The sequence below is a fragment of the Haemaphysalis longicornis genome, unplaced genomic scaffold (assembly GCF_048455015.1).
Source record: "Haemaphysalis longicornis isolate Haplotype H1 unplaced genomic scaffold, Haemaphysalis longicornis Haplotype H1 scaffold_3, whole genome shotgun sequence".
Lineage (NCBI taxonomy): Eukaryota > Metazoa > Arthropoda > Arachnida > Ixodida > Ixodidae > Haemaphysalis > Haemaphysalis longicornis.
In genome coordinates this window covers 176,661,986-176,684,752 of record NW_027526335.1, presented here as the reverse complement: position 1 = coordinate 176,684,752, position 22,767 = coordinate 176,661,986, and the positions used below count along the sequence as shown (strand labels likewise).

Sequence of the window (22,767 nt, the reverse complement as noted above, 5' to 3'; positions counted from 1 at the left end):
TACCCTACGGTTCGTGCTGCACCTGTTATTTGTACGACACGCAAATTTCCTTGCCCGTATTTATCAGAGATCAGATAAACCAAGCAGCAACATTGGATTGGACGGGTGGCTTGGGGCCCTGAAGAGCATGGCACACACCTTTGTTTTACATCACAATTAGCATTTCTACAGATTTTCTGAAATAACGTTTATTGTGGAGAGTTTTCACAGTATCACGTAAGGCTTTCTGTAAAACAGGATTCTGGGATATTTGTCATTTCACCACGAAGACACCGATTCTGTAAATAACATGATGATGCGAGGGATGAAATTTAGTGCAAGGTATAACAGTTTGATTTCCTAAGCACTAGGCTAAAAGCCTTTGCTTCTTAGTCTCATTATCTGGTTTTCAAACAATAGAAAATAGTTAAATCTGCTTCACTTATTGTACATACCTGACATTCCATATGAAGCACTGCGCACTGCTCTAATTGAGCACATACCTACTCGCATGTTTTCATTTGGATGCAGCTGGATGTCCTGCCAGAAGTTGTGAAGGCAGTAGGAGGTCATTGCGATATTTACATGGACGGTGGAATCAGGAGCGGCCCGGACGTCATCAAGGCGCTGTCCTTGGGTGCCAAAGCAGTATTCTTGGGGCGACCCATCCTCTATGGCCTCGGCTATAACGTGAGTGCGCATACCTCCAAGGTTCCGCGCGAGTGGTGAAAAATAAAGAACCACAAAGTGTCTCAGCCGATTTGAATGCCCTAGTTGTAATGTGCACTCCATCACATCCAAAGGCCCCATGCTTGCCGCTGCTCATATTGCAGTGGGCGGTTCTGCAGCGGAGTTTGCGACTCTTGCGAGATTGCTAGTTAGCGAGGTTGCAGAAATTTGCTACTCTGTCGGTAAATCTCAACGTTACCGGTGAGCTAGTTTGCAGGATAAAGCATATCCAATCCATGAAGTTAGAACTCGCATTCAATAAAACATTATATGTTTTTGAAAAACGGCGGCTATATATGCGAATGCTCAAGCAAAGGATGAGGAACCTCAATCGCAACCATGCTACAGCGAATCTGTCTTGCACTAGGTCCTAAACAAATATTGCGTGCGTATATCGGGTCGCGTCCACAAAGAATCGCACACGCACGCCCCAGAGAGGTCGCAATCTAAAGGTCGCAATCTAAAGTATGCACCTCAGAAAACATTACACTAAACATTACTTACGCTGGCATGAGCCTGAATAATACTGAAAAATTAGGGCACTGAAGCTTACCAAGAGGCCAAATGTCAGTTTCATTAGAATATGAGGGATGCTTTTGCAGGGTCAAGACGGAGTATCCCAAGTGCTCAGGTGCATCAGACGTGAACTGGACAAGTGTCTGGCCCTCCTAGGTAAGAAGCGTGCCTGTGTTTTCTGCCTGCAGGGCATTGAATAACCATGTCATAGCAACGCTTCATATCACTTCAGCCTGCTCGTGAGTCAGCTGATAGAGCGAAGGTGGTAATTGAGCTCAATATATTTAACACAGAAAATATCCTCGGTGCAGGTTACCTGAAAGCATTATTACAAAATCATGACTAAAAACAAATTCTTTTAAAGAAGTCGGGATGATGACACAAAGTTTCGTGGAGGCAGGGTGGAATAAATAAAGAAACCACTACTGATACAACCCTGCCATATGTTCACTTCACCTCCGGTGCAAAGAAGTTTCTACGCTGTAATTTTATGCAAAGATCAGACATCAATCATTTCTACAGAAATTATTCGAAGCTTCTTAAGCTCATAATCGCTGCCTGTGCCCCACATAGACCCACAGAAGGTTGAAAAATCAGTGTTAAAAATTAAGAAATAGGTCAACCCAATTCAGAAAACAGCATCATAGGAGAAATAAGTAACCAAGCACAGATTATTCAAAGCAACTATAGCTACGGCAAAACTTCGCACTGATTTCCGTATTACAGAATGGGTTCGGAAAAAGTTTACCATAGTTACTGCAGCCAGAAAAGCCCCTGCCACGTCACAGTTAACTGCACACTGAAGTATTTATCACTAAAGAAAGTCTATTTTTTGCTGCATTGTGTATATTAGCTCATATTATTCATATTACGACTGTTTGAAATTAGTCTGAAGACCTAGTTCACCTGCAATAGGTGGATGAAGAAGAAGGAGCATGCGCCTTTAGCAGCCACCGCAGCAACTATCAGAGTTACGTCTTGTTTTCAATGTGTTTCCGTGCTACCCCTACCTTCAGAAATAATGGTTTTCATCAATTTCACAGCCAAAATTGAATGTAATTAACTGAAGTTGTACAGCGTTATACAAGCTATCAGTCAGCGAAAATTCCCGTTGCGGACCTACGGGTGGGTCACCGTAGACAACATCAACAATTCGGTAGGAAGAAGTTTGCGCGAAACCGGCCCTCCTATTGGCAGAGCTGTTTAGGCCAACACAAAACCATCCATCGCACCAAGAAACCTTGAAGCCCCAAGAAAACACACGTGTAGGAATTGACATAATTCTGTCCTAATGCGTAGCATTCTTATGCCGCTTGTCTACCGTATCAGTACTTCACAGCCAAGTTTTCGTTTTTGAGAATCAAGTCCGACAAATGGTCTCGTCTATGCTAGCATACGCTTACAGGAGTTACCTGCGTCAAATCTCCATTTTTGTGTAAACGCAGAGTGTTACACGGTGCTCCATGTTCACTATTTTTTTCTAGTTTTCTTATTTTTCGGTTTTTCAGAATTCTGTCCGACGAATTATCGCCATTTACGGCAATACAAGGACTGAATGGGTTGCTTCCACCAAAGTTGTGTTTTTTTGGAAATGCAGGGCATTACCGGGGTTGGTCTTTTCCAAGTGTTTTTTTCTATCTTCTTTTTTTGGTTTATCCGAATTCTGTCCCACAAATTTTTCGCATTTATGCTATCATAGCATAGAAGGCGTTACCTTCGCAAATCTGCATTTTTGTGGTAATGCGGGTCGGACGTTACCTCAGTTACTTTTTTTTTCACTATTTCATTTCTGTTTATTTTATTTATAATGGTTTCTCAAAATTATCTCAGGCCAATGAACTCTAATTATGGTTCTATGACGTATAAAGGTGTTCCTTCGCCAGATCTGCATTTTTGTGGAAATATAGGCCATTACGCAGTTGGCCACACTGGCTATTTTTTCGATTTTGCTTTTTTTCTGGTGTTTCGGAATTCTCTTCCACCGGTTATCTCCAGTAGCCAATCATAAGGATTACAGGTGTTACTTCTACCAATTCTGCATTTTTGCAGAAATGACGGGCGTTACACGTTGCTGACATCGCGGGTACCCGGCAAAGGATGCTACGCATTGGAATGTAGTCAGGGATGTCCGAGGAATCGAATCCTGCACCGTTCCGCCATGAAACAGGCAACCTAACCACTGGGCCACCGCGAAGTCCCGAGGAGTACGGGGTTAGCAGCGGCCGGGAACAATAACATGTGCAGCCAACTGAAAAAAAAGCGCTTTCATTGTCGAAATTAAACATGGGTCTTTCGCGGTATGACACCGGCGTCCATCTGATTCAGCTATCTTCATTATTATCGCTCTCCGGGCGCACACCATTTCCATTGGTTTCGTGGCGCGGGCGTTGCCTTCGGACTTTGCGTGGATTCTTGCCCATACTAACGCAGTCCACTTTGGAAGAGATGTGAAAGGCTGCGGTCGAAACGATCCGTGCCTGCTAGTCATGGAGAGCTTACAGCTTCAAGTTCGGAAGTAAGTGTAAGGTGCAACAGCAGCGTTTCCGATGAAAGGAGAGGAGAGAGGGGCCGCCGGCTTTGCGGTTTCTCCAGTCTCGCAATACTGGTGCAAGCTGCGGCAGTTTTTTTTTTATTTGAAATGCCTTAATTTCGTCCCCAACAAACGCTACACATAGCTTACGCTTTGCAGACATACACCTGGTAAAGTAATTATGTGAGGTATTGTACTCGCTCGCTTGAGCGTTTTGTTAAGACGCCCTGATTGTGTCTTTCATGGCACGGCCGAAGCTGCGTTTTCTGTATAAGAACATGTTTTAGTGGACGAACATATTGCAATGCAGTATGGCGGTGTACGGTGCATAGAAAGTCTGACGTGACACCGATGAGGCATGTGGACCTCAAGTCAGGATGGGTGACATACAACAACGAGCTGCAATATTGCAATGACTTCAAATGATATCCCAACATCTAAATACGTTGAAAGTGATGCAGTACTACAGCATGTTCTCTCTTCCGCAGGTTGCTCGGACGTCAAGCACCTTACACCTGACTTCCTTATACGGAGTTGCAACCACTGCCGCTAGGCATGTCTTCAACGCTGCGGCTGAAAAAAGACGATCATCAATCCAATTTTTGCCTTCGTTGAAGTAGAATAACCTTTCATGTTTATTTTGCATCAATCGCGGCTACAACACTTTGCACCAAAAATAAACTGGGTTCTGCCTGTGTATGCGCATGCATTTATTTTAAGTAAATACGCGAGAACTTTCACCTTATTGAACCAATACCTGTCTAAACAGGTAGAAAGAAGGCGAATACCTACCTGTCATTCTTCACGATAAAAAGTTTGATATTATATTGTTATAACCTCCAACAAGCGTTCTCGCTTTAGTAATTTATGCATGTTTCTATGTTCACCTCACCCGAAACAAAGCGTCTGGCCTGCATCACAATGGTTAGATGCATTGTATAGCCTGGTATATTATGCCGGGTCCACCAGACAAAATAACGCGGGAAAGTAGCCTACACAATGAGAGAAACGACGTGCGTTTTGTTCTTATAAGCAGCGCATCGTATATACGTAATTCCGACCTTCATAACACTGCTGGCCTTTTCTGCTATACAAGAACGCGGAAGTCCGTTACTTCGGATTTCTTTCTTTCTCGTGAGAAACTTGGTGGATGTAGGACGCGGGTTTCATTCCCGGCCGCGGCGGCCGCCTTTCTGATGGAGGCGAAAAGCCAAAACACCTGCGTGTTCGAGATTTTGGCGCACGTTAAAGATCCCCAGGGGGTCAAAATTAACCCGGAGGCCTCCCCTACAGCGCGCCTCATCGCCTGTAAAGCGACGGCGCGTTAAGCCTCATTATCAATAAATCACTCAACTTGGTGAGTGTATCCTTTATTGATGAGAAGCGTCTCATGCTCAGGGCTGTGTCCCTCCCTCCCTCGTCGTTGTCCGCCATCCGCACCCCCACTGCGCATGCGTGGCCAGGTTCCGCTGATGACGATTGTGGCAGGATGCCCCTAGGGATTGGCCAACCAAAGAATCCATCACGAGATAGCTCTGCGTTCAACCACCGTCGTCATCTTCCCGTAGGGGAACCCTAAGTAGAATGCGAGGCATTCCTCCTCTCCTCGCCGACACTCCTCTCCTCTCCGGGATGGCGCAACGAATGGCAACACCTGCGGCTCCCCGCGAGATAATGCGAAGCAGCTTAGGGTTAGAGGCGCGATGGTATCCGCTGCATACTTTGCTGGAGCCGCCACTGTAGCTCCGCAGTATAAACGACGCGCGCTCGCGCTCCGCTCCTCTCATTCTCCTCCTGCAACGCCGCGATCCAACTGAAAACTAATGGGAACTTGAGTCGACCCCATGGCTGCTTCGCATACTTCTCATGGTTCCCGGCGGTGATGGGATTAAAAAAGAAAGGGACAATGGTGAAAATTTTTTTGTTTGTCAATTTATGGCTGCTTATTGTCCTTTTTTAACCTTCGTGTCAAAATAAGTGAGCACAACAAATCTCCCTCAGCAAAACGTTTATGGCACTTTTACACGAGGCAATTCAGTGACCTAAACGAGGAACGTGTGTTGGACACGTTACTGAGTCATCTGTAATTGTGCTTGACGTACACCGTTGGGTAAAAATAGCATAGCATTGCTGGTGATTCCAGTTTTGAGAGGTGGCATATTAGTATGCTGCCAGCGCACCGCAATATTCGTCTTGTATGCGCTACCTTATTTTGGTCGTTACCAGTGGCCTTGTGACACCTTCTGAAATGCTTACGCTTGGTACTTTTGCTAAGACGGAGACACAAAAAATCTGCACTTTGTTGTGAAAACGCCGCTCTGGAAACCTATTTTACTATGAAAGAGCCGAAAATAAAAAACACCACATAAATTGACCACGCATCTGCTTGTGTCACTGTAGATGTCTTCGAAAAACGATAGTCCTCTGCGGCCCTGCAACATCACTGCTTTGAGTCACGTTATAAACGTGAGTGCAATCACATTGTCAACGTTGTCAACGTGACTACTTGAAGTCTCAAGCAGTAATGTTGCAGGCCGCAGACGACGATCATATTTTGATGGCATTTGCAGTGACACCAGCAGATGCGTTGCCAATTTTTGTGGTGTATATGTTCTCCACTCTCCGCTTCCAACCCTCAAGGTCTTCCCCTTCTCTCCTGCTCCTCTCGTGATCAATTGAAGAAAACTTCATTCCAAGCAATTTCATTTTCCCGCCTCCGCTCTGTGCGCGAGCCATTTGTTGGGACAGCAAGCTGGTTTTTTATCGTTTGTTGCTTTATTTGTCTGGAACAGCAAAGCCCGATGCTCTGTTCTTTTAACAGTGGAGCTGTTAAAGCTTTTTATTTTCCGTGCGGATCGTTAACAAAAAAACGATCATCATCGCCGAAGTGGAGAATGCAGAAATGTTAGGCCAAGATGTATGCAGGATAGTGGCGAGGAGGCAAGGATCCCAGAAGCAGGTGCTCAGAGTGCACGCCTCAAAAAAAGTGTTGTTATCGAGGTCCTGGAAACCCAGCCCGGTATCTTCACGCTGTCAAACCCACAACCTAACCATTTGGCCCCTCCAAAGGCGCGAGAGTTACGCGGTTTTCAGCGGTGGGGTACAATACATGAGCAGCAACATAAAAAAAAGCGCTTCCTACATGTCGGAATCGAACCTCAGTCCTTCCATCATAAAACCGGCGTCTATTCGAATGCGCTATCATCGCATTCGGGGCGCTCAGCATTTACCTTAGTTTTTCAGCGCGCGTGTTGGCTTTGGAGTTAGGGTGAGTTGAAGTAAAGTTTCCGCTATTTCAATTTGATACTTTAGGATTGTGGATTGCGGACTTCCATTTATCTCAGGCTGCATGAAGAAAGCCTCGCATTCTAACCATCTTTCTCTTGGGAAATGGGCGAACCAAGAAAATCCAAGGTAGCGCTAGTGATGACCACAAGTGGAGGTGCTCCTAATTTATTTTGTGCTTGCTTTGATGCCGTGCGTGCTGGAGCCTTTTTGCGCCATATTTATTTTCACTGCATATTCTTTTTACTTTATCCAATAAAAACCAACCCAATGTGCATCTCTAGCCAAATGAACGCGGGGGCTACCCGGTAATTATTTACATTTTGCCTCTAATATGACCGAGGATTGGTTGTCGCTAAATAATGCAGGTAAGTACAAGTGCAATAAAGTTTTCACCCAATACATTTTTTACCAAGCAACCACGCATAATTTACTGGGCCAGTTTTAGTAGTTCGCATCGGTCTTGAACACGAGGGGCTTTGCAGATAGTGACCTAGGACGCTGGTTCGATTCGCGGCCGCGCTTACCCCTTTCCTGATGGAGCGAAAAGAAAAATTTCTCGCGTGTTCGAGATTTCGGCGCACGTTAACGATACCGAGGTCGTCAAAAGTAATCCTGAGCCCTCTACTACGGCGCGGTTTATCTCCTACGCAGTGCCGGGGTGTTGCCCCTCATATTCAATCAATCAATTAGATAGTCACCTTCCCAAGCTCGGCGATTCCGCGTGCCGCATTCGTCACTGCTCGTTTGGCCTTTTCATTCGTTTCCGACACCACTGCACCGGTTTTCGCTGCAGTTGATCCCCATCGCTTTGCTTTATACGGGTCTTTCAGCTTGACGTCATTATTTCATTTTTTTAAAGCGAAGCTTTACTGTCCTCACTGATGCCGTTGTCCGCCATTACGCCCGGCAGAAAGGCCAACCCTCTCTGACGATGATGATGAACGATCGTTAATAAAGTGAAAGAAAAAAAATGCCGCGTATCTGCTCCTTTCGTTGCCAATGTCCACGCAAAAGATAGTCAACTGGCGCCCCTGCCATAGAAACCCCTTCCTTCTCTTTCCCGCTCACCTCTCATGCCATTCCTCTCCCGTCTCGTTCCTCCCAAGAAAACACGCTAGAGGTGTGCTCCAGTCAATTTAAACTTACCGCGTTTTACTGATTTCTTGAAATTCCTCAAGGAGCTGTAGTGGCGTGGTCAACAGCCGGCGACGATTTTTTGCAAGTGATGCAGTATTTCATTTGGTATCGCTAAAAACAAGCATCCATGATATTTTTAAACAAAGGAACACTCCACATATTCCTTATGAATTGATTTTCCGCCTCCGATTTTCGTCATGTTTTGTTCTTGTTCAACAATGTTGACAAGTATGAAGATTTCCACCTGCCTTAGACGTTTAAGTTTGGTTGTGGGTGTATAAGATTCAGTTTCACTTTGGCCGGATGGCTGAATCGAGTAACCGACAGACAGACAGACAGACAGACAGACAGACAGACAGACAGACAGACAGACAGACAGACAGACAGACAGACAGACAGATATAAAGCCAGGCCAAAATTTCTGCGTTTAAGTAGCCGAAGAAAGGCTGTCGTCTTTAAAGCACTACCCGTGGCCGGAATAAAACCTGGGTCCCTCGCATGAAGCCGGCGTCTATCCGATTGCTCCATTTCGACAGGGTTGAAGCAAATGCAAAGCAGCACGTACAGATTCGCGCCGTTGCGGTAAAATACGTACTGAATGTAAAGGACTGTGTTTATCGGTATGGCGACTACATTTTACGCGAGTAGCCGCGGGTCGCAGTTTCAGAGAACCGGAGCTAGCCAATTAATTTAGTGGCACCCAAGGAAGCGCGCTGTACCTACACAGCAAGTTTTCGGCACCCTGCCTCCCGTTGCCACCGGTTGCTATGTGTTGGTTGACATTTATAAAGCGGATCGTCGTTCCGTCTGTATGAACCATAAAGTTTCTACCAATATACATTACAGAGAAATCTGAAGCTAGTGTCTATGCGGCTCAATCAATCTCTTCTGTGTAGTAATGGGAGCCATCAAACCTTTCGCTCGCATTAGTTTCATCATTGCCTTGTATTGAAACATTTACTGGCCGTAAAATCATGTATAGGGCCACAAAAACGCAAACAAGAGTGTGTAATTGTGCAAGTATAAAATAAAACACGCTGTTTTAAAGCTAAACATTGTAAGTAACGCGTATTCTTTTTGCGGCGAGTCTGCCCGAACGGTTGTGCCTACTGTACTGTAGACCAAGCTGGTAGTTAAAAATAGTGCTCACGTTCGGGTGAAGACTCATTAGAAACTCCAATTTTGCCAATAGTTCAATAAAAAATTGTTTTTTAATCTCAGAAATCACCTTCGCGGAGAAGCTGTGCACAGACCGCCTGCTACTTTCACGGCGACTATAGTTACCCGCTCAGTCAAGAGGTCCGCCGGCAGCTAACATATGTACTGCTACTGCAAAGAAGAACCGGGAAGCTAACACTCCTTACCCCAAACTACCGAACCTGAAATGTGGGCTTGCGCTTATGTAAATATGCACCGATGGTCGCTCACTGGCACTAGTCCTCTCACTTGCCTATAATGAAGCACAGTTGTCTTAGCATGAACAAATGGAGTGAAGTATGAGTTTTCAAGCAAAGCGAGAGAAGCGAAGCGAGTTTCGACTATTTCGGCTAACTCGCAGGCACAGTAATGCCTAGTGAAGAAAGACAACCCAAGAAGACATTTAAGAATCCGATAGGTATGCCAAGCCGGCCGCACTGATCCTCCCGTAACCCCCCCGCCCCCCGCCGACACGAATTCCTCGTTGTCATACAAAATGCTCCTTATTACACGAGCTATGTAAAGTTTTGAAGAACAATTCTTAGTGTAATTTTGTGCGCAGAAGCAAATGTCGCCACAGTTGCTCACAGGAAACGCTAAATACAGCTACGTCAGAAAACTACGTAATCGAAATTCACCCCTAATAAATAGAAATCCTGATGTCTCCCGTTCAACATAACAGCATCTGACGCTATTTTAAATGCCGACATTGCCAAGAATCATCTAAGAAGCACATCACGCGTAATAGATATGCTATTAAAATTCACGGTAATATTTGAACAACATTCGCCGCCATTTTTGTAAAGGATCTGTGTGTCTCCTATTGTGGTATGCCCTGGTAAAAATAGGAAACCCAGCCCCCATTATGATTGCCTTAAAACCTGCTTCCGGTGTCGCGGAGAAATGATGATATGTGACACATTGTGGGCTTTGTGATTGCGGCACTGTCGCTAAAATAAAAACGATTTGCTGTAACGCATTGGCCTGGGTAGTGAACTTTAGCAAACATGTCTCAAAAATCTCGGAGATTTAAAAATTTGGTCCCCAATGAAGATGAAAAATTATGAAAAACAAAGTCAGAGCACAAAAAATGTTTCGTCGGCAGGGAAACCAAATTAGGATGTGTGATACAGTTTTCGATTATATTTTGGAAAATACATGCAAACACACCCATTAAGGGCCTACACAATTTAAGACAAAACCATGATTGAGCTTCCTAACATGCAGCAAAAAGCAGCGAGAAGGCAAAGCGGACAAAGAAAGACGTGATTGCACTTTCTGAAAATGTTATGAGCAACGCTTACGTATTAAAGTATGCACATGCTTGTTAAAAAAGTTAGATTCATAACTTTATTTTTACGCAGAAGTTCCGTATTACTGCAAATCACATAAGTATCAATCAATAGATTAAACGTATTTATAATTCAAAAGGTTATGCTCGTCTCAAAAGCATCCCATTCTGCCCTCCTCGGCATGAGATATTTCCCTCTCTTGACGACAAGCAATGAGAATCATGTGAAAATATATTTCAAGTTATTGTCTCTTCGTTGCATCCTTTCATTTGGGTACGGAGAGCCGCATGTTTTTACATTATAGCGTGAGAAAATATTACGTGCTTCACGCACGTGTGAAAATCTCACGGTCGTGCCGATGGCAAATGGTATTTCTGTGAGCAAGACTACCGTAGCTTTGTTGACCTGTGCCCTTCTGATGGTTGAGCAAGAATAATTGGGCAAGTATGAGGTTAATGAGAATTTACAGTTCGGAACTCCGGCAGCTGCTGACTACGGGATGGTGGGAAGGTATTTCCGGAGGCAGCACGCCAAACACGACGTGCATGATGCGTGGAATTAAAAACATTAAAAATAAGTAAAAAAGAAAAAAAACAGAATGCAGAGGCTTCGCATAAAAACCAGGGCGGCAAGTTAAAGCTGCTCCACCGTATAGTCATTGTAGCTGTCATCGGCTGGAAGAAACAACCTCGAGCCGAAATTGAGAACCACAGGTGCAAAATGCGGCTGTGGCCTCGAATACGGGAACGAAAAGGTTACCTTCGAAAAGTAGAGCAGAATTTTCCTCTTTAACCGGCACTGAGCTTGTGCCTAAAGGGGTGACCCACAATTCACACACAGAAGTTGAACCACTGTGTCGAACAGGCGGAGCAAATACTTAAAGTATTACGGGCTTCTGGGGCGCCACACACTATCTCACTTAAAGCCAGTCGGGGCACCAGCAGCGTAAGTAAGCTTTTGTAGTATAAGTGAACCCTTTTTTTGTAGACATAAGTGTACGTCGAGGCAAATGTGCTCTTCATGGGTGAATAGTGCTAACTATACCAATGAGCTGCACCTTCTTCGTAAATCTAATGTGGTACTTATCTACAAGAAGAGGAAACAAAGGAAACTTTGAACTGGCAAACTGAAGTTGGCTTCAGTGAAATGCACCCTGACCCTTTTAAGCTCTGGTGACGTTACTGGTCTTTTTTACTGCATATATACCTAGCTATTGTAAAACAGCGGATAAAGAAATTGAATATTTTTATGCACATTGGTACGCGCTGAATATTTTTTATCACCGTAGACACGATGGTGTACGGCTATTTTCTTTAATGCATTGGTCGTCCCACACCCACTCTGCAAGAGCTTACGTGTCAAGCTGATCAGCACTGAAAAATTAGTCATGCTGTTGCCGGTCGCCTCCGTTCCGAACTCGAATCAAGAGAATTCGCACAATCTCTGTATAGGCGGCTTCACAAGACTGCGTTCAACCTACACCCCTCAAAAATAAGCAGCAGGAACAGTCGCGCGATGTTATTGCAGTTTCTTTGTTAGTGTTCTAGATTTTTGTTCTGTTTTTGGTTCATGATCAGTCACTAGAATATTCCGTAACAACCTTGGTTGAGACGGCCAGAGGTGTGGATCTAGCGCATGAGCAGGTGTCGCATTTCTCACACGTAGGAAATTTACTCTTTCTCAATTCCACGGCCAGGTGGCTGAGTAAGAATAAATACAAAAAAGTTGCTGTACAACAGCTGCGCTGAACACGGAAGTATTTATGTCTGGGTTCTGTTTATTTACGCCTAATGTTACTGCGATTTCACCTGAATGCCGCACCACGTGCGACAACGGGCGTATTCCCGGCGCCCAAAATATTTCCCCTGATGGCACCCTAACAATTCTATCACGCATTTAAGGCGGGGAATAGCGCAGCCAAAGACGAAAGACAGGAAGGACGCACACGGAGAGAGCGCTCGCAGTACGCAATCTCAAAAAGAGTTTGCGTATTGGGAAGACCCTGGCTCTAGAATGGGACAAAGAGAACCAGTAGTGGTTAATCATGTTGATTTTTGCTCGCTTTTTTGCTTGTTCTATTACGTACCTTGATGTTAGGAACGTTCTCTTCTACATAAACGAATAGCTCAAAGTAGCGCTGTGCCAGCTTGCGGATTTACCGTTTAGCTGCGCTATTCAGCCACTTAAATATGCTCGACCCTCTAGTCCAACATTGAACCTATCCCCTCGAACCTGGTCTGTCGCACACCGCGTCACAATGGTTGTCAAATGCTTACGTGCACTACCGGCGATTCACCGAGCGCATGGGAATTGTGGACCTACATTTCTTCCTAGACGAGCTTCAGGCAGGCGCGGCTCTTCCTACGGGAATACACAGGAGTCTTTTGCTAGAAAGCGTTAAAGGGGCACTGGAGGCAACCCGCAAGTTGGTTTCAAACGAAAGTGGGACATTCCCATAGCCATTTTAGTCTTCATTCGGTTGCGAAAGATGAACTAAGTGATTGTAAATCGCTAATTAAAAAACGCATTTTTCCACGTCATTTCTCGTAACGATTCTATGACGCAAACAGCGGCTTCGACAGCCACTGTTCGCGTAACTATAAACTGAAAGCAAGGGAGGCAGGGGTGATATAAAGGGGTGTAGGAACAATATCATACAACGCTACAACGCAGCCAGCAGTTTTGTCCAAATTAGTCACGCTTTCTGGAACTCGTCCGTGCTTTGCTGCTCCGGACCACAAAGCAAGATGTTTCCTCATGGGACTCGTGATAAATATTGACGCTTTATTGTCAAATACAGATTGTCCTTTCAAAAGCGGCGGTGTTTAAGCTGGAGTTCTATCCGTGGCTAGCCTGAATCAAAACTGGGCGCAGCGCAGTAGAGAGGAAGAGGTTGCTATGCCAACAATTGTGAGGATAAATGGCGAGGAGGCAAGGAGCCGACAAGGAGGTGCAGGGAGGGCGCGTAGTGATACAGATGTTCGGGAGGGGAGCCGCGTAAGCCGTCGCTAAAAATTGGGGCAAAAATGTGGAGAGGAGGGAAATTTTAGGACAAACATATTAAGGGAAGCGGCGAGGAGGCAAGGAAAAGAGGAGCAGGCCTGGTAAGAGCGCGACGCGGCGAGATGCTCAGGTGGGGAGGCCCGTTTAGGGATTGGCTGCGCCTAGTGATACCGTGAGCTCTCTCGCGTAGGTGTTACTAGGAGAGAGAGACGCGGTCGCTCAGCGACATCAGTGCAGATCTACCCATAAAATAGGCAGACCTAAGAAAGCCAAAGTTAAAGCCTACGAAGACCACCAGCTCCGCTGTGTCTTCAGTCTTCTCATCTGAATTGCGAAAGGGACCGAATTTGTTAAGGCTGCGTGAAGGTTCGCGTCAAACCAACTACTCACGCGCAGCGCCCGCACGCCTTCTTACATAATGGCGCCACCGCCAGTGTGGACTAGTAGCGCCATCCAGCGGCAGTCAGGATAGACGTTGTGTACGCCAGGCGTTCCGCGTACTCGAAAATATTCTTTAGCCAAAAGAAAGATACCCTTATTGTTTCATAACCACAGTGAAAGCACGCAGTGGGTGCTAATAAAAGGGGCTACGGACACAGGTATCGCACAATTATCTGACCGAGTGTCGCACGACGTAACCCACAAAATTTGAAACATACGTGTTGGTGTTTTAAATCGCCGCGTGATCTAGGGCCCGGGCTCCCATCCCATTGTTTCTATCTTCCTATTTTCTTTCTTCGATGTTTATACATGACACTACAAAAACATTCTAGTGTAGTGTTTAGAAACGTGTGAATGTGTATTGTTAAAATACTTGTCAGGCAATTTTAATCACTTCCGATGTTAGTGGTGGCGACAACTGCCTTCCTATTTTTGGTTTTTCTACATATTTCAGGAAAGCTAGGTGCAAGAGTGGCATACTCCTGTTCTCGGTGAGCTAATCTTATGATCTGAATATTCTTGTATATTGCCTTCAGTACGCAGCATTACCGAAGTTACCCACGAATTCAACCCCACACTCCGTCTTCTGAAGGTGCTCTCGTCTGGACACAGGTTAAGAACCCTACCCTCAAAGTTGGCCGGATGGCAAAGTGAAACTCTTCTCGGCATATACAGCTGCTGAACTGCGTCGAATAATTGGTAGATGAGGTATATACCGTAGTTAATCCATTATAAGCAGCCCCTTTCCTTCACGGTCACGATGCCCAAAGTAAGGGGGGTGATTAGATTCGAAAAATGAAACATACATTTCTTCCTTCCTCTTTTTCTATCCTAAACTATCTAAACAAGGCACCGCCGTGGAATAACGTTTGGTTTGGGAAATATTAAAAAGAAAAAAGGTACAAAGCGAGCGAGCATGCCGAGTGGTCTGGCAACGGCGTGCAAACTTTTTAATTTTTTCTTCAGAAAGTCAGGGATGGTGCTTAGTATCAGGTGGGCTTAGAAACCGCGAAAATACTGAAAACTTTTGGTGGCTTGTCAAAAATATATGCAGGAACCCCCCGGATATAGGGTGGCTTTCGTACAAACTGATCAGCCGTAGATAATACTACTCTTGTCTTATCAGTAGAAGAGGCATGGAATTCTCGCCATCTCCCAATCTCTTTTCCACAAGATTTGAAACCAGCCTTTGGCTAGGCAACTACGAAGCCATAATTTCTAATTTCGCATTGCATGGCTCCTATGAACGATTTATGACGCGATCAAACGATACCCTGCAGAGAACCGCATTTTTATTCGCAATTTGGAGGCGGGAGTTTATTAAAGCCAGAAAAAGAGCCGCTGTACAGAGTGCAGTTTCAAGTTCCTTGGTTTAATTTTCATTACATCCAACCCAAACATAGCCTACACGTAACAATATGCCATGTGTTTATTGCACCCCTCTGGTCAGTATTATTTTATATGGGCGTTACGGCACGCGATCTTCCCCTTTCTCAAACTTTTCTCGAAAGACTAATAACCCTCCATTTTGCATAAAGAAACGGGCATCATTGGTCGATCTCAGACGGCCGGCAAGGACATGGTCGAGACAAGAAACGAGTCAGGCAACTCGAAGAGGTACGGGGTTTTAGTGGCTTAACAAAACCCAAAATCTTGATTTCATAGAGCCTATACCTTAAAGCACTGTTTACAGTAATCTCTGGTATATCTTTTGCCAGATCAAAGTAGTCAACTTAATTGGTACAGCGGTAGGTAAATGTTGATCGCGATGATGGTTGTATTTTTTTGGCGCAAGGCCACCTGGGGCAAAGAGCGGCACGTAAAAGTAGATAAAGCAATAAGGTAATAAAATCATGTCGACAGGTAAACATTACCACAAGCTTTGTTTCGGCACAATCTAGAGTTTTAGCTCTCCGTATTATCCGTGTTGTACGTGCGTACCGTGTTGACCGGGAACCGGCTGGGCATTTGCGCATTGGTCCCGGTAGGGTTCATTAGTTTCGCGGGCTGGCTGCAGCCATGACAGCGCATTTGTAGTGGTTAGGTGCACCTCCTCGCACTTCCCGCGAGCGCAGGCAGCGTCAGGCCCCGCTCAACACGCTTACTATGGAGCAGGCGGGTCACACGGAGTGCTGAAATTCTTAATTCGCTGTTCCTGTCGCTGTTCCTGTGTGTGCTCTGAAATGAAGATGTCCCTTGTCACCAGTATTTTGTACCCATTTCAGGAATCGAAACGACTAGATAAAGGGCGAAACCAAGCGATGCCTGGCTCAATGGGCTTAAAAGACATCGAGCAGCTTGGCCTGGCTAAAATGGGGCCAGATGCTGCGGCTTACATACAAGGAGGACATGGAGAGAATCTGACTGTACATGAGAATCGACGTGCCTTCAACAGGTACGAAAGCCTGCGCCGGGTTTGGCAATGGGTTGCTTTAGAAGATATCATCATAGCAAACCAACGCCTTCTTTATTCAAGCCAAATTTAAAGGTGCACGTTTTATTTAAAATGAAGGCTACGTAAAACATTCAGTAAATATCTGATAAAAACGCTCGTAATCAATGCTTATATCGATTCACAAGCGCGAAAGAATGTACCTTCAGCACCGAACACAAAAATTCCACTTGTTTTGAACGAGTGTGTGAGACGAGGAAACACAGTTTTGCCCATTCAACGTTTGCACCTAAAACTCCGGAGACTAGTTGGAACACTGGAATAAACAATATTGTTTTCACTAATAAATTGCGAAATGCTCTCCAAGTTACCAGGGATTATCTCTGATACACCAAAAGATAGTACATGATGTACACGAATTGTTTATATAAGAGGAAGTAGTAAAAAAAAAACGAAAGTACTACGAACTTTGGAACCGGCTCATTATGGTTACCTAGGGCTATGTCGTAAGGCTATTTTACGAAATTGTAAGACTATTACATATATCAGCAAAGACTAGTTCGATATGCCCAAGCAGAAATTAGATAAATAGGAGCGTGTGCAAACAATTTTACTGTATTTCTCGCCCGTGGGTATAATTTCCAAAAATCGCCCCTGAGTTAGCAGTACGTCAGAGTAGAAATGAGCTCCCAAAATTTGAAGTATTCGGGCCCGTCGGTTTCATACCGACAGAAGTTGATGGTTCATAGAGACCGAAACGTTAGGACAGAAAAATGAAGGTTCTAGGCGCCTATAACCGGCGCTGGAAAGTGGGTTTTAGGCATATGTAGGCCCCAGAAACTCAAGTTCTGCATAGTATAGCTATAGTATCAATTGGTATTTGCTTCAGAAGCGTATTCTAGGAGACGCTTTTCACTATATATGGAAAGAGCGGACAAAACTAGCGCTATGCGAAAGTAATTTCTTTTCTTCGGAAAAATACGCCATAAAATGTCGCTATTTGGACAGATTTACGAAACGTTTCGGTGATCCGTCACTAAAAGAACGGGTAAAAGCCATGACCGACGAGCCGTGACTATGTTTTACGGCAGCTAGTTGCACCTCCTTTAAGTCGATATTTTTGCCCCAAAACACAAGGGGCATATTTTTGAATGTTCCGTGATATGGCGGCCTATACTCGACTTCGTGAAATCGCCGTGAATTCCTGAATTCGGCGAGAGCTTTTTTGATTGGCTCTCAGCTTTTGTCACGTGCTTCCGGCTTACAAAAAGGCTGTGTTCATTGGTCATTTTGATGTTTCATGACGTTTACTGGCACCAATTTCGGACTTTACCTCTGTTCTCGCTACTGAAGATACTGTGGGCCAAAAGAACAGGGACCACGGCGCAGGCAGCTAAAGCAGCAGCACGGCCGCACCGCGGCGCTGCTACCGCGCTCCGCGCACTCACGCCGGCAGTGCTCCTAGTGACACCAAAGTTCGCCTTCACTCTCCCGTGGATGCTCGTCATGCTTAAAAAGTTTCCAGTACAGCATTGCGTCGCTCGGCTGCTGACGTTCGCAAGGAAGGGAATCGTTAGACGTCATTAATAGAGGGCTTGGCGATGTCATCAAGTGTCGGATATCGGACGACCGCATGGCATTAGACAGCGGCGCTGGAGGAAAGGAAGACCTGTTCTCTTTCACAGCGAAGGTATTCATGGCTAGGGTCTAGTGCACCAACTCCGACCACTGAACGATGAAGAGAAGAGTCGCATGCGAGCGTAGCACCATCTTATAAAAATTAAAGGAAATGACTTCGGCATTCCTATTTCAATATAACGGCGCATATTTCCCCTAGAATAAGGGGCGGATGAAAAGTTGCGCCGGAGATAACCTAACATTCGGTTAGCATTTTTAAATATGTAATTACAATGAACACTCCAGGTTAGATCGGTTGTGATATGCACTCCAAGCTATTTATAGTTTGTCACGGACTCAATGGGTGCGTAATCAATGCAACAAGTTGGCCTCATACGGACTGTAGGAAAACATGGGTATTTTGAAAGAAGTTGCTGTCCCTTTTGTTGAGTCAGTCAAGCAGCAAGTGGGGTGCGCAGCAAGAGCGCGCCGTACGGGTAGAAGAGAGCGTGACGAGGAGTAAAGACACTCCACGGCTGGACATCGCTGCATCTAGACTTGTCATTCGAACGCTCGGCTCCCCGACCAGACGCCTGTCTACAGTGTGCTGTGAAGAACATAACATGGTGTCAGAGTCGTCGAGCCACAGCACCTACATCGCCACCTTCGCTGCAAACGATTGGCAATCATGGCAACCACGATTCCTTCACTTCCATTCGCCATCAGAACTTCAACATCGGCTAGAGTCGCAGAAAGTCAGAGCGCTCATCTACTTGATGGCTTCACAAGCCGAGGACATCCCATGCACATTCTACCTTTCGGCTGCCTACTCCGAGGACTTGCACAAGCTTGACGAAACGTACGAGCCATATTTTTTACCTTGACCAAATGGGATTTTCCACAGAGAAAATTCAACAACTGTTTTCAGCAACCTACAGAATCAGTCCAAGAGTGCAGGACAGCGGTTCACAAGCTCTCCTACACTTCCGACAACGGAAGTCTTCGATGCTACCTGTAACACGACCGTCTTCGTGTACGCTCTAGAGGCATGCAATCGTCCCAAGGACTCAAGCTCGACGGAGAGGTCACTCTCGACCAATCGCTTATACGCTTTGTCAAATCCAGCAGTGAAGGCGTCGCAAGCCAGCAATCGGCGCCACACTACTAAGAGGCGGAAGATCTGAACATATATTGTGTTCAACGACAAAATCTAAGACGACGAACATCGAAGCAATCAGAGGCGTCCCGGTGAAATGCTGCACCCAAGCCGTGCAAACACAAACGTTGCCTATGATGAAGTAGAGATACCCATCCTCGTGCGGCTTGCCCAGCGCAAGGATCAATCTACAACAACTGTCAAAAAAGGAAACACTACTCTTCGGTACGCTTGTCATCCGCAAACAGCCCACTTCAAGCCCCCACGTCGCCTTTGCGGGTAAAACTACGCCGGAAGATCTCTAGACAAGTCGATTATTGATGTAACCATTGCTAACCGCCACTTCGCTTCAATATCGACAGAGGAAACGACAAAATAGCTATCTCTGATCATGCGTATCGGAAATTGTTTCGTCAATACAAGCTTCGTACACCCCTAAAGAAGTTGGGTGGACAGACAGCACCCACTTACGGTTAAAGCTGTGCCTCGTCTATTTATGACAGCATTTGGCAAGCGCAGAGTGCAAGTCGTTTTCGTGGTAAAATAGTCTCAAAAAGATATTTTTAAAAAAGCCACATACTGAAGCGCTGGGACTTTTCGCGCATTTCTGCCACTTAGAAGCAATGACGTCGCCGCGACTAAAGCCGTACCCGCCCTTCTTCCAGGCACATAGATGTTTTTAGGGAAAATACAAGCTACAACACACCGCCAGGCTTTTCACACTAGCCTCTCCACGTCTGGCCCCTTAACTCTGTACGACAAAACCAAGGAAGAGTTAGACAGCATGCAACGGTAAGACATCATCGCACCTGTGGAAGAGCCAACTGAGTTGTGTGAGGCTATGATTGCTGTTTAAAGGATCCGGAGTTATCCGCTTCTGCGTGCATCTCACAGAACTGAATATAAGCCAAGAGTGTAAGCCGAGTGTAAGCCGAGAATGACATCTGATTTAGCAGCAGAACGCTCGCTGCCACAGTTAGCAGAGGCAGGGATGTCCTCCAAAATTTATGCGAACTCAGGATTTTGGTGAATACCGCTCTACAGAGTCACCTGCTGACAACCTTCAGTACACCTTCCGGCTGATATTGCTTTAACAGCCTTCTATCCGGGACAGCCTCAGCTCAAGAGCATTTCCAACTGGCCGCAGGGGTGTCATTGCTAGCACGTTTGATTCACAACATCAACGATGTCTTTGTTTTCGGACGCACTCCTAGGGAACACGACCATCACCTCCATACACTGCTGCAACTACCCGAGAAAACATGCATCACGTTCACCGCAGAAACGTGGTATCCACCCGAGCAGCAAGTTCTGAGGCCGCCCGGTATATATCACCACCAGCATCGAAAGCTGAGCTTCGTGGACGTTTAGGCATGGCGACCTAAACCTGGTCAAGCATTGCAAGCATTGTATAAGCATGACCGACATGCTCATGCCATTTATTTTAATGCTGAGCTCCAATGGATAATTTGTGTGATACCGACCTCAGCAAGATGCTCTGGACGCATGTAAATAGGTTCCTAAGTTTTCCTTAGTGTTAGCGCTGTACGACCTAAGGACGCCCACAACAATCTCAGCGGACACATCTTCGTGCGGACTCGACGCCATTCTCCACCAGAAGCAACGCGATGAGACTTGGCAGGTCGTAACGTACTGGTCACGCAAAATAGCGGACATAACGGAAGTGGACAACGCTTCCTCCTCTGTGCCCAAATAGCGAAGCAAGCGTTCGCACTCGTCTGGGAATGCTAGAAATTCAGATATTACCTTCTGGGAATGTCCTTCCAATACCTAGCCAAGAAAAAAGAACTGAAGGACGCTCACAAACCCCTGTTATACCAGCACCACAAATTTTGCCTCCCTCTGCTCTTGTGAACAACACAGACATTTGAATCATAGATCTGCAACGTCCCACAAAAATATCTTAAGAAGCAGAAACACTTCGGTCGCATTGGGTATTCACGAATGCCGGGGAGTTAAGCCGCCACCGAACGCATCTGACCAAAATGGCACTCGTAAGAATATCCGGACCAAGAGTATTGTCGCGAAGACAAGAACGATGCAGTTGTCTTGAATGAGAAACACGTTTATTGGAGCGAACTTGTGCTCCCCTAACAACTCAAAAGAATACAGAGGGGGCGAAGCAGCGGTAAACAAAGTGACTTGCACAGGCGAGTGTCGTCGAATCGAATCCTCCGGCGTCCGCACTGCAGGCTTTTTATCTTTCGGCGCGCGTGGTTCTCGAAACGTCGATTCACATCGCGAACATAGTAGATCCAAGAAGATTATTCTGGGCTGTTCACGTTAGATCGGAATGCTCTCCCTATCACGACAGATAACACATGCGGCACAGAAAGAAAGAATGGAACACGCGCTTCCCTTGGCGCAGAGATAACACAGACGGGCACAGCCGGGCGGTAAAAGAAAAACACAAATAAACAAACCCAATGTATGGTTCGCGGCATTACCCCCCCCCTCTAAGAGTGCATCGACCCGATGCTAATATAAGCGACAGCCCGAAAATAAAAATAAAATTCGTTATCGTCCGTAGAAAGGTTTTAAGCGAACCACGTGAGCGATTTCGGGCCGCGTGCGTCGTCGTGATGTTCCGGAATCACCATCGGGGATCACCTCGTAGGTAAGTTGGCCGACACGTCGTAGAATCTGGTAGGGTCCGAAATACCGTCGCAGGAGCTTCTCACTGAGTCCGCGTCGTCGGATGGGAGTCCAAACCCACACACGATCCCCTGGTTGGTACTCGGCGTCTCGGCGTCCGAGGTTGTAGCGGCCCGCATCCACCAGCTGCTGGTCCGTTATACGAACTCGAGCGAGCTGGCGGGCCTCCTCCGCACGTTGAAGATATCCGTGGACGTCGGCGTTGAGGTAGTCGTCTTCTACGTGCGGAAGCATGGCGTCGAGCATCGTAGTTGGCCTTCTACCGTAGACAAGCTCGAACGGCGTCAGCTGCGTCGTCTCCTGGATAGCCGTGTTGTACGCAAACGTGACATACGGGAGCACTTCCTCCCAAGTCTTATGTTCAACGTCAACGTACATTGACAGCATATCTGCGATGTCTTGTTCAGACGTTCTGTTAGTCCGTTCGTTTGGGGGTGGTACGCCGTCGTTCTTCGGTGATCCGTGTTGCTGTAGCGTAATACTCCTTGCATCAGCTCCGCAGTAAATGCCGTTCCGCGGTCGGTGATTAGGACTTCCGGGGCTCCATGTCGCAGCACAACTTGGCTTATAAAGAACTTTGCCACTTCTGGTGCAGTCCCCCTCGGAAGAGCGGCGGTCTCTGCGTAGCGCGTCATGTAGTCTGTCGCTACGACAATCCACTTGTTCTGTGATCGTGACGTAGGGAACGGGTCTAAAAGGTCCATTCCAATCTGTTGAAATGGTCTCGATGGGACGGCAATCGGTTGCAGAAGTCCGGCGGGTCTTGTCGGCGTCGTTTTTCGTCGCTGGCAGTCACGGCAGCTCCGGACGTAGT

General features: G+C 46.1%; 1 protein-coding gene across 1 annotated transcript in view; it reads left to right on the top strand.

The window, feature by feature from the left end:
• Positions 1-16,373: 16,373 nt before the first annotated feature.
• Positions 16,374-22,767, top strand: part of LOC144175554 (2-Hydroxyacid oxidase 1-like) — a 51,143-nt gene continuing 44,749 nt past the window's right edge. The window contains exon 1 of the mRNA XM_077704624.1: positions 16,374-16,507. Coding sequence (XP_077560750.1) covers positions 16,374-16,507 — 134 coding nt within the window. The remainder of the gene's footprint in view (positions 16,508-22,767) is intronic.